The sequence below is a fragment of the Xyrauchen texanus genome, chromosome 18, assembly GCF_025860055.1.
Source record: "Xyrauchen texanus isolate HMW12.3.18 chromosome 18, RBS_HiC_50CHRs, whole genome shotgun sequence".
Lineage (NCBI taxonomy): Eukaryota > Metazoa > Chordata > Actinopteri > Cypriniformes > Catostomidae > Xyrauchen > Xyrauchen texanus.
Genome location: NC_068293.1, coordinates 34559259 through 34572301, shown reverse-complemented (window position 1 = coordinate 34572301; position 13043 = coordinate 34559259). Strand labels below are relative to the sequence as shown.

Here is a 13043-nt window from a genome sequence, read left to right as displayed (position 1 = left end):
TCTCTTTAAATAGATTTAAACTCAGTAGAAAGCAGAAAAAAGACAGATATGAACAGGGGCGGATCTACCGGGGTGGCATAGGGTGGCAAATGCCACCCTAAAAGAATACCTTGCCACCCCTGCTGCCACCCCAGTTGGCAGCAAAGAATTAAAAGTTATGGCCAATTTGACAATTTACGAGCACGAATCTCCAATGTCCGACTGCACTGAATGCAGCACGAGATGACGCCAGAGCGACAAGAGACTTAAGCCTTTCCGGTGATAATGCCCTCACTTCAATCATACTTCTATCTCCTATTAAGTGAGATCACATTGTATGGTCACTTATTCCTAATATGAACTGTTTCACATGAAACCTCAAATGCAAGACATTGATTGCATGAGATTAAGTTTGTCTATGAGTTTGTAAACGGCAGCCTGTGCCCTTTTGTAGTGTGTACATACTATTTCTCATCAAACTGTGATAAACGTGATTAAATTAAGTATATATAAGCCTACCATATGTTGCCACCCCTCAAAAATTCCTGCCCCCCTCTCGCCACCCCATAAATATTTTTCTAGATCCGCCCCTGGATATGAGGGACTGACCTCTATATGTTCTGGCACTTTATGGTTACAGGTGTGCGTCGGTGCTGAAGATGATAAAGATCAAGATGATGTTGATGATGATGATGATGATGATGATGATGATGATGGTGGTGGTGTTTAAGTGTAAAGCAGCTCGGCCTGTGATCTGGCCTGCTGCCATCCTAACGCCATTAATCACCCCGTGATTTTAACATGCATATCCCATCGACACCGTAGAAAATGTAAATATTTAACGTAGGGGAGTCAAATCAGATTTTCACTAAACCGGCTTTATCCATAAACCCAGGGCAGCATGAACATATGAACGCAGAAACAATGCGTCAACGTGTCTAAATAAAAGTCCGCATCCCTTAAAAACACAGTATGAAGTAAATATTATACGACGATATTATTATTATTAACATAATTATTATTCTATTCGAGGTTTTCTCATACTTTTGGCATACCTAACAATACGTACATTTTAACTTACATGCCCCCTTGAAAATAGGCATTTAAGGGGCGGCTCAGCAGCACCCACATTTTCACCTACAGTCACCAAAATTGGTACATATAGTTCTCACCAAGCCAAACTACTTTTATACTTGCAGTCATTAGCTCCGTCCAATAGGAAGTCGGATATTTTGGATTTTCTGAAAATACTCTAGTTTAAAAACTATGTAGGGCCGTTTCTAGGCACAGGTAACTAGGCGTTCGCCTTGGGCGCCCCCACAATGAGGCTGCTGCCACACACCCCAAACACCTTCATGATTTGGTCATATTTATCAATCTATTTCTGCCTAAAGTACAGTTAGTGTTGTTATAGTAAATTCAAGGGTGGTAATCTAGAATTCTAGAGAACCCGACTACAAAATTTCCCCTGAATGCTCATCCCTAGTGACAACAATGTATCATGCTACTGTTTGAAAAGTTTATTTCTGCATTCGGTTCACATAATATATTAAAACGTAGGCAGTACATACGGTGCAGTATCCTAGTATTTATTTCAGAAAAGAGCCTGCATTTGTAGTGCATTCTAGTTCTAATGTATTCTGCATTTTACAATGTCAAAGGAAGAGGAGCTACCCTGACAATATTCAAATTGTTGTCAGTAAAATCAAGAGCTTATTTGGATTGTACAGTATTTAACCAAACTGATTTTAATCACTGTAAACCATATGGGCGAATTATAAACAAAAAAAAGAAAAGAATGAATTTTACTCCAAAATGGAGACAAAACATACAAATTATTTCATAGAAGAGTACACAAAATCACATTTAATTACAGAGTCATCTACAGAATGCAAAGTAATGGTCCCTTGGTTAAATGTACAAAGAAAAACAAAAATTAAATAGGCAATATTCTATAGACTTCGACAAATAAGTCCTACTTTCTAAAGAGCAGCAAACAGGTTTGTTTCAAAGAAGAATTGTCTTTGATCAGGTTATGTCAGATATGCAGTATCTTATTCACAGCTTGAGCTTCCCAGCTAGAGAGCTGCTAGGGTAAATCCGTGAGAAGCGGCCCAGTGTCCACACAGGAAACACATTCCTATAAGAGGTGTAGCTGATGGCACAGCTTTTGTTGAACACTCCAGAAATGTTCTCCTGCAAAGAGGGGGGGGGGACTCTTAACTTCCATTAGATAGATTCAGAAACTAAGACCATGAATGGATTTTGTAGATCTGGCAAAACGTAAATGTTAAAGACAAAAACATTGCTCACTTGTGGCCAGTCTCCATTGGGAAGCTGCCTGTCAATCAAAACTTGAATGCCCCGCTCGATCACTCTGATGTCAGGGTACCTAAACAAATGTTTTGTTTTTTTTAAAATTAAATTAAAGATGATTGCTCAACTTAAAATCATTCAACTACAAGACTCTGGTGATGATGTTACCTGACAGCCATCAACCCCAGCAAAGCCCAGCAGGTGTTGTGGATCTGGGAGTTCTTGCTTTGAACATAGCATCTCTGCTCACATGACTCAAAGTCCTCCCCCCAGCCTCCATCCTCCATCTGCTTAGACAGCAGGAAGTCACAGGCACACTTCACCTCCATACAAACAGACCTGCAGCACAGGAAAGGAATGAGAAGGTCACATAATGTGTGAAAATTATTCAAGATATAATAAAAGCATAGCAATAGATAGGGATGAACAATAGTCAATCAACTAGGTTCATGACATCATGGCTGAAATGTACAGCTGACTGTAAAGTTCCCAAAGTCTTCCTATGGATACGTATTATCGGAGTTTGCTCAGCCCACAAAGGCCATGTATTATTATTTCTCAGTCTTGTTTTGTGATCTCAACATAACAAAAGTTTTCTAACAAATCAAGTTATCTTTATCTTTATATATATATATATATATACATACACACACACACAGTGAGGGGAAAAGTATTTGATCCCCTGCTGATATTGTATGTTTGCCCACTGACAAACAAATGATCAGTCTATAATTTTAATGGTAGGTTAATTTGAACAGTGAGAGACAGAATAATGTCAAAAATTTTATAAATTGAATTGCATTTTAATGAGGGAAATAAGTATTCGAACCCTCTGCAAAACATGACTTAGTAATTGGTGGCAAAACACTTGTTGGCAATCACAGATGTCAGACGTTTCTTGTAGTTGGCCAATAGGTTTGCACACATCTCAGGAGGGATTTTGTCCCACTCCTCTTTGCAGATCTTCTTCAAGTCATTAAGTTTTCGAGGCTGATAATTGGCAACTCGAACCTTCAGCTCCCTCCACAGATTTTCTATGGGATTAAGGTCTGGAGACTGGCTGGGCCACTCCAGGACCTTAATGTGCTTCTTCTTGAGCCACTCCTTTGTTGCCTTGGCCGTGAGTTTTGGGTCATTGTCATGCTGGAATACCCATCCATGACCCATTTTCAATGCCCTGGCTGAGAGAAGGAGCTTCTCACCCAAGATTTGACGGTACATGGCCCCGTCCATCGTCCCTTTTATGCGGTGAAGTTGTCCTGTTCCCTTAGCAGAAAAACACCCCCAAAGCATAATGTTTCCACCTCCATGTTTGATGGTGGCGATGGTGTTCTTGGGGTCATAGGCAGCATTCCTCCTCCTCCAAACATGGCAAGTTGAGTTGATGCCAAAGAGCTTGATTTTGGTCTCATCTGACCACAACACTTCACCGAATTCTCCTCTGAATCATTCAGATGTTCATTGGCAAACTTCAGACGGGCCTGTACTTGTGCTTTCTTGAGCAGGGGGACATTGCGGGCACTGCAGGATTTCATTCCCTCACGGCGTAGTGTGTTACCAATTGTTTTCTTGGTGACTATGGTCCCAGCTGCCTTGAGATCATTGACAAGTTCCTCCCGTGTAGTTCTGGGCTGATTCCTCACCGTTCTCATGATCACTGCAACTCCACGTGGCGAGATCTTGCATGGAGTCCCAGACCGAGGGAGATTGACAGTTCTTTTGTGTTTCTGACATTTGCGAATAATCGCACCAACTGTTGTCACCGATGGTCTTGTAGCCCATTCCAGCCTACAATCTTTTCCCTGACATCCTTGGACAGCTCTTTGGTCTTGGCCATGGTGGAGAGTTTGGAATCTTGATTGATTGATTGCTTCTGTGAACAGGTGTCTTTTATACAGGAAACAAACTGAGATTAGGAGCACTCCCTTTAAGAGTGTGCTCCTAATCTCAGCTCGTTACCTATATAAAAGATACCTGGGAGCCAAAAATCTCTGATTGAGAGGGGGTCGAATACTTATTTCCCTCATTAAAATGCAATTCAATTTATAACATTTTTGACATGCCTTTTTCTGGATTTTTTTGTTGTTATTCTGTCTCTCACTGTTCAAGTTAACCTACCATTAAAATTATAGACTGATAATTTCTTTGTCAGTGAGCAAACGTACAAAATCTGCAGGGGATCAAATACTTTTATCCCTCACTGTATGTATATATATATATATAGAAGACTGTGGCTCAGGTGGTAGAGCGGGTTGGCGGTTCGATTCCCGGCCCACATGACTCCACATGCCAAAGTGTCCTTGGGCAAGACACTGAACCCCAAGTTGCTCCCAATGGCAGGCTAGCGCCTTGCATGGCAGCTCTGCCATCATTGGTGTTTGAGTGTGAGTGTGTGCGTGAATGGTACACAATGTAAAGTGCTTTGGTAACCGCTAAGGTTAAAAAAGGCGCTATATAAGTGCAGACCATTTACCATTTATTTATTTTAAAGACTTAAAATAACAAAAGCATGCTTCTAGATACCTTGCCAATATTAAATAATTATCATGCTGGCAACCCTTTTTCTACATTCTTTTATAAAATTAAATACCCTCAAAGAGGAGGAAAAAATATGTTTCATTTTGTTCAAAATGGATTTAATTTTTTAAAGAAGCAGGTTATGCTCAGCAAGAACAAATAAACAGCCAATGAGATACTGCAAAGTGCCAACCAATACTATTAAACTAACTGAGCATTCAAACATTGATTGCATTTATAGAGACCACTAAGCTGATTTAGGCAAAGTTTGACGTAGATAGAAAACAAATAACATACCCATTCTTAAAAGTGTGGCCCATACATGCAAATGCTTCCAGACCAAACCAGACACAATATGTGAAACAGACTCCCCAAGATCTAAGACAAAGAACAAAGGCATTGTTCAATGTCCAGAGACAAAAATCTCTACTTGAAATACAACAGACTATATAGAGAAACATCATAATTTCCTTAATTATGATTAATTAAATAATGAAGGCTTACCCTTCCCATGAGCCATCAGATCTCTGAACCCTCTTGCAGTAGTCCAGCCCCTCTTGAAGAGTTGACCTGTATGATTCCAGAGATTTAGTTTAAACAAACCATTTTTTTTCAGCCTCTATCTGCTGAAATATTGTGTTTGACAGTACCTAATCTCCTCTGCTCTGTGCTCAGGATATACAATATGAAAGTGTTTCAGTGCCTGCATCACAGCTGATGTGCACTCAACATATGTGTAGTCAATCATTATGTCACCTGAGAAATAAATCGGACGTGTCAAAGACTGATGGAAAATGCACTGACGACTTAATTACAAGACATATAAGGGGACGTTCACACACAATACATTCTTACGTTTAAAACAACTAGACGGTGAGCAACATACATTAAAATAAGGTGCAAAAAGAAGGTAATGAGCATGACCTCTCAAATGTCCCCATGTAGATATGCTTATCCATGTCCCCAGATTTATCTGATTGTTCCTTTGTTTAATAACTAAAAGGTGAACTATATTTAACTTTACACACTGGTCTTAAAAACAAAGCACTCATGGCACAAAACGGTGAGACACAGCCAAGGCCGTTCGTCTGCAGAATGTGCACATGAGCAAGAATTTTAAAATAGCACAGATGAACGCAAGAACATGTCCCGTGTGAACAACTCCTTACTGTAAGAATAACAGCATACTCACCAAACACTTCAGATGGGTTGAGCAGCTCCAGCAGTTTACCACCACGTTTTGTCTCATATGTGGCAAACCCTCCATCAGGATTTCTCATGCTTAGAAGCTAAAGCAGATTGAGCGAATGGAAGAATACTCAGACACTCAGAAGTTATATGATTAGCATGTTTGTTCTGACAGTTTGTGAGTTGACGAGGCTCGAGTTATAAAAAGGTTTTATTTTTGGGATAATGTTTTCAGACAGAATCTTAAATATGTTTGTATATAATGTAAGGTTTTTACCACATTGACAGCATCAAAGAGTCTTTCTGTGGGAACTTTTTCTTGAAGGAAACTGCATTGCTCTTGCAATAACATCACAGATTTCAGCCCTTCTGCCGTACAGTCTGCAACTATCCAACCACAGTCACGTGTGCTGAAGGGAAAACCTCCCTGAATCACACACACTTGATTGTTAACATGCCTTTATATCAGATTTTAAAAATAGCAAACAATTCAGTTTGAATGTTGAAATGCAAAAGACAAATGTTAACCTTGTTCATTTGTCTGTAATACTTCTCATATTCTGAAGGATTATCTTTGATCTACAATAAAGAGAAAATAGTTAGGCCTCACATAAAGTCAAAAATGTTTTTGTGTCACAGTTTGCACTGATGCGCATCTCTCGCGCATGTCTGTCACATTTCACACCAAAATCAAAAGAAACAATTACGAATTTTGCTGCAAGAACATTGCATATATTTTTAAGGACTATTTCAGTAATTAAAGCTGACCTAACGGAATTTAAAAAATAAACTTTGTTTTTAAAACAGCTTTCTGTATATGACCCCCATCTGCTGTTGTTCAAACAAAGAGATAGTCGCACCACCAAATCACAACATTGGTTGTGTCAATTTCATTGTGTTTCTGTAGATGGGTCGCTAAAAACAAACATAGGATTTTCATACCACAGTGCTTAATGTTTTCAAGAAAATTAACTTATGAATGCCTTATAGTTGTCTGCATATTATGGTTGGATAGGAGAAAGTATGTTAACACAGAAAAAGTTACATACTTCAGCTTTGTTTTGTTTTTTGCTTTATTACATTATTTTCATGACAATTCCAACTCCAGGTGTGGTAGTCAGCATCTTTACTTGCTGAGCTACCCAGGCCCACATGCTTAACTGTTATTAAAACAATGTCACAATGCAAAACATCTTAACGGTCCAAAGCTTCATTTTTGTCTTGCTAAATTATTTTTTTTGGGGGTGGGGGTGCAATGTGACATGTTCTTAGCAGGGTTTGTGAGATTCCTCATTAACATACCATATATAGAATTGCTAATCACAACACAGACAAGTAAAATAAATAAAGAAAGATAAATATGCTTGAATAGTGAAGAATAAGACATTTAAAATTGACATTTAATCATGCTCACCTGAGTGAGGTCCAAGAAATGATGGGCTTGTCTGAGGCACTCTGTAAACCTGGGGACATCGTGGGCACCAGCCTGTTCAGTAAAAAGCCCAATTGAACAGAAAAAAAAAAAACATTAGTTATTATTTGCCAGTTTATGGTTTTAGGTAATGAAGATATGTTTAAAAAGTCTTGTGCACCTCAAGAAATGCTTGCACTGCAAAGGCAGTGTCCCATAGCTGTGATCCATTTGTTCCCTGAATGAAGAAAATATTAAAAAGAAGATAGAAAGTAAAACCTTGCTAGTCTCAATTTATATTTCCCACATGTAAGATAAAACTAACCTGAAGACCCAAAATGTACGATTCACAATTAGATCATGACAACTCACCTGCATTTTCATACCATCCAGACCCAGCCTAGAAAATTGGAAACATTTTACAAAAAAGAAAATCAAAATATTAAGCAGAGCATAGATATATAACAAAAATCAGATCACTAACCATAAGTAATCTGGAATCCTGGACACATGCTCCTGGAAGGCAGGTGATGTGGGTCCATCCACATACCAGCGTACCAACATATTGATCGTTTTCGAGATCTGAGAAAGCAGGTCAAAGTGTTGACTTATCTGTGTAACACTAAAGTCAACAAACTGAACTCTTGTGTTTTTAGAGCAGAGCATAACTAGAAAAAATTAAATCCACTACATACATTACGGCCAAACTCTATATGAAGATTGCGATGAGATCTTAAAATACATCAAATAAATGTTCTTCACTGTTCTCTCACCGGGCCGATGCTAATACACTTAGTGAAGCGATCATCTGCTTTGATATGATCGTAGAGCTCTTTCACTGCTTTTTCTCTCAGTGTAGTGCTGTGATGAGCTTCATACACATTCAAGATCACTGTAATATCATGTTTCAGAGTATTAAGTGATTTAATTAAACACTAAAGAAAATAAATCTGACTTTTTCACATTCAGAGATGTTACACTTCACTTACAATAAGCGATATTAAGCAAGGTGTTGTGTGGTGTGTATAAGTCACAGGTAGCAACATTATTCCTCTGAGCTGGCCAGTTAATAGTGGAGTAATCCTGGACATAAAGCTCCTGTTTAAAAAAGAAAAAGAATGGAGTCTAAACAATCAACAGCTATGTTTGGAATGGAATACAGTATAATGTTTACTGCATACTATTTTTATAAAATGATTTATCATTATCATTATGTAACTATACATTTTGCAACAATGTTATCATATGAAAATGTGCATACTATACTTACTGTATACTGCAGACATTGTTAAGGGATAGTTCACCCAAGAAAGAAAATTCTCATAATTTACTCACCCTCATGCCATCCCAGATGTGTATGATTTACTTTCTTCTACTGAACGCAAACAAATATTTTTAGAATAGCTTTCTCAGCTCTGCTGGTCCAATCAATACAAGTGAATGGTGGCCAGAACTTTGAAGCTCCAAAAAGGACATAAAAGCAGCATAAAAGTAATCCATAATCGAGTTGGTAAAGCCATGACTTCTTTACTAAAAACTCTCCTCCCTGTACTGTAGATGGCGATATGCCCGAAGAATGCGAATCGCCAAAAACAAAAGAGGAAGAATGTGAAAGTGAATGAGTAAGTGGAGATTTATAGTCTTAAATATTGATCTGTTTGTCACCCACACTGATCATATCACGTTTGAAGACATGGATTTAACCACTGGGGTTGTATGACTTACTTTTATGCTGCTTAATATGCTTTTTGGACCTTCAAAGTTCTGGCCACCATTTACTTGCATTGAATGGATCAGCAGAGATGAGATATTCTTCTAAAAATCTTTGTTTGTGTTCTGCTGAAGAATGAAAGTTATACACATCTGGAGTGGTATGAGGGAGAGTCAATGATGAGAGCATTTTCATTTTTGGGTGAACTATTGCTTTAAAAGTAGTATGGTTGTATGTTACTCCAAATAAACAGGCATGGCCTCTAGTGGTGAAATTGTGAAACTGTACCTGTCTTAAGCTGAGCACCAGAGGATCTTCATCAGCAGACAGCCTGACGGCATAGCAGTAGCTCATGGGAAGGTAGACTTGCCGACAATGGCACCACAAGGTAGAGGGATGTGCCGGCACCCAGGTAGGGAATAGCCTGATAGAATAAATGCAACAAAGCCAACTAAGTACATGGACAAAGTAAAAACTCACTAAATGTGTGAACTAAGGAATTTTCTGAGTACCACATCTCTGGAAAAAGTGTATTCATTCCTTCCCAGCTGTACACGTTGAGGATGGCCAACCAGAATTTACCCCAAGAAGGTATGCCAACAGCACCCCCTGTAAATGAGCAGGAAAATACTGAAGCAGAAGAGCATTTAATCTTATTCAGTTGGCTGCATTAAAGACAAACATATATCTCAGTGACTATATCAGCAATCCCAGACCTTTGCTGTGTAAATTATTTCTTGCCCGAACCATATCTGGGTCATCAGCCCCAACTCCCAGAATTCTCAATGTGGTATAACTCAAAGCCGTTCCAAAAACAGTAGACTTATCCTCAATATGCCTGGAAAATGAACATAGAAATAATTCCCTTAAAATTGTACCTCATGCACTTGACAAACAATGATTAATACTAGCCTATTATGGCATGAGTGAACCTCATGAAAACATGCCCAGGTCAAATATCACCCCAAAATCAAAAGAACATTTTTGCATGAAGAAAAAAATCTTAATGGTGGGACAAACAGTTTGCCTATGAAGCACATTTAACCCCCACACTATCATAACAGTAATTAAATTAGTAAATAAAATAGTATTTTGTTGTTGTTTGCAATTCCCATTGTTCTTAACAGTGACTCTCATTAGACTTTCATTACTGTAATACAGTATTTTTTATTGAACTGCAAAAAATACTGTCTGTACTACAATTATTTTTATTGTATTACATTGTAATTTCATTGCATTTTTTTTAATCAGTAAACATAAAAAAAAAAAAATTAACTACCGCGATGTAAAAATACTATACAATATACTGTATATCATAATTCCTTTGCATTACAGTAATGAGAATTACATTTTTCTTGCATCACAACAAACAGAATTAGGGAGGGGGTATGCCTGATTGTAATGAAAACAGTCACAACGTTAACTATTTAAATTGTCCTAAACTTAATTTTCTTTAAGCTAAATTTAATTTATAATTCCATTCTTTTACCTTTGGGATGACATATGATCTGGACATTTTCTTAACAGGTTTCATGAGATTCACTCACATTTAATAAAAGTTATGTTGTTGTTAATAATACTCACAGTCCCCAGCCTCCATCAGACAGCTGCACAGATCGCAGGTATCGAACCATCTCCTGCTTCCATGCTTCTGGGAGAGAGATCTTAGCAACATGGCAGGTTATGAGCAAACCTGAAAAACATCAGACAAGTGTTATGCATTTGAACAATTGCTAAATCTTGTCTACTGCAAACTGATAAGCACAAAATGGTGTCCCACACTTTTTGTACAAAAGACAAATTTGCTCATTTGATTAGTGACCAGGAAATATTACACATCATCTTCATTTCACTTTTTTATTTTCAGATATAAATTAGATTTTGAATCCAAAATTTTTAATGTGAAACATTTTCATCTTTTGAAAGGCACAGTATATTGGGATTATATTGGTCATCTGCCAATTCTTTAGATATCAGTCATTGAAATCTCCATATTGATTGACCACTAAATATGATGATATTACAGTATGGTAGTACTAACTTCCTGTATATTAATTTATATTACCCATCTCATCTAATAAATGAATGCATAAATACATTCCAATCAACTAAACAGAATAGGACATTAAAAAATGAAAATTGTCTCATTATTACTTACCATTATGACATCCCAGAAGTGTATGACTTTCTTTCTTTTGCTAATCTCAAATTAAGATTTTTAGAAGAATATCTCAGGTCTTTTGGTCCATACAATGCAAGTGAATGGGTCCCAACATTTTGATACTCATTTTCATTTTTGGGTGAACGATCCCTTTAATACATGAATCTCTCAATACCTGGAAGTAAGAAAAGGGGTCCTCCATAATCTCCAGCCCAATGTCCATCTTCTGCTTGGAGTCGACTGTAGAAATCCATTCCCTTCAGTGCAGCATCTACTGCAGAGTGGGCAGCAGGAGATGCTGAGATAAACTCACTCTAAGGTCAAAGACAAAATGATTATAGCATTTACATAAAAAAATAAAAAAATCTACAAATGCCTCTGTTTTAGATGTTTTCTCTATCATTTATTTTGTATTGTAACTTGCTTTGGTAAGAAACCATTTGCCTGTAATATAAATGTAAAAATTGAACTTATGCCATGTGTTGCAATGTACACGTGCCCATTTAAAAGACCAGCATTGTTGGTCACCAGCATTCTGCATATTGTATTTTGGATGCTGGTATGCAAGCATTCCTTGGACAAACAACTTTATTAGAAAGAATGCTGCTTAAAAAAAAAACATTTTTGCTGGTGAAGAACATGGCTAGTCCAGAACCAAACCAGGATAAAACAGAATGGAGGTATGTCATGCACCGTGTCCAGTCCCAGTGAGTGAGATTCCAGCATGCTCTGCTGTCTGTCCATGCTGTCTCCGTCATCGATGTACCTCCAGGTCTGTCTACCCTCCACATTATTTAACCTCCAGCGCATGAGATCTGTCACAGGCTCAGTCTTATAAGGCCCTCCCCTTCTCCTCAAACACCTGAATAAAACATTTAGATGGTACACTTTGAAGGCATTTTTAAAATATAATAACAGTTTACCTTTCAAGTCATTAACAAACGTAGATAATGCAGATCAGTTGTTCACATATCAATGCAGTTCAAATTGCACTAAAATGTGAATTTATATTTATTAAAATATATTAATAAAACTGCCATTTAAATGTACAATAACAAATTATCTGCTAATGTATACAATGTTTAAGTAATAATGCTAGTTAAATATTAAATATAATCTAACATTGGAGCTGTTAAGTAAATGCCATTTAAAACTTTTACAACCCATGTTGTATTATAATAACGTCTACATCTACTGATATGCATCTTGTCTGTATAACACTAATTCAAATTAATACAATACGCTCCATTCCTAACATGTTTGGGCAAATGTATTTATTTAATGTCTGCACGAATTTATGACAAAGTAATACTTACGTTCCCTCTGTCATCTTTGAAGTTCATATGCAAAACACTCCGCAAACTGGAGAAAAGCTGTCATATTTCAACTGATGGGGACCCTGAACGCCTTATTAAATGAGCACGGGAAATGTAGTTTTTATTCCCCCTTGATCGCGCTCAAAACGTTAAAATAAGTAAAACAGTGCTAATCGCTTAAACTATATTTCCCATAACACATAGCGCTGCCTTCCGAGTGAGCTATCGCATGGAGAGATATGACCAGAGGACGGGCTGTCCAATCACAATTCAGACATGTGTAAAATAGGCGTGGCATTACAATTTGCACCAATCACTTTAAGAACGTCATGAATACTTAACCCGCATGTTATTTCGTGATCTAACGCGTTATTACAACAAAACACAAACATGAAATATTAAACTTGTGTTATGTAAAACACGTTTTACAGTATGCTTTTCGCA

At 37.5% G+C, this 13043-nt stretch overlaps 1 protein-coding gene across 1 annotated transcript; it reads right to left on the bottom strand.

Annotated features, from left to right (window-relative positions):
* Positions 1 to 1491: 1491 nt before the first annotated feature.
* lss (lanosterol synthase (2,3-oxidosqualene-lanosterol cyclase)) lies at positions 1492 to 12688 on the bottom strand. Its single transcript, XM_052147876.1, has 22 exons — positions 12600 to 12688; positions 11977 to 12145; positions 11459 to 11597; positions 10707 to 10815; positions 9839 to 9960; positions 9635 to 9731; positions 9411 to 9546; positions 8401 to 8509; positions 8185 to 8303; positions 7896 to 7993; positions 7784 to 7811; positions 7593 to 7649; positions 7415 to 7486; positions 6529 to 6579; positions 6278 to 6427; positions 6005 to 6101; positions 5463 to 5568; positions 5317 to 5382; positions 5110 to 5190; positions 2464 to 2634; positions 2293 to 2371; positions 1492 to 2175 (listed from the first exon to the last, which is right to left on the bottom strand). The coding sequence occupies exons 1-22, from the start codon at positions 12611 to 12613 to the stop codon at positions 2038 to 2040; spliced, it is 2208 nt and encodes a 735-aa protein (XP_052003836.1). The 5' UTR covers positions 12614 to 12688; the 3' UTR covers positions 1492 to 2037.
* Between the last annotated feature and the right edge of the window lie 355 nt (positions 12689 to 13043).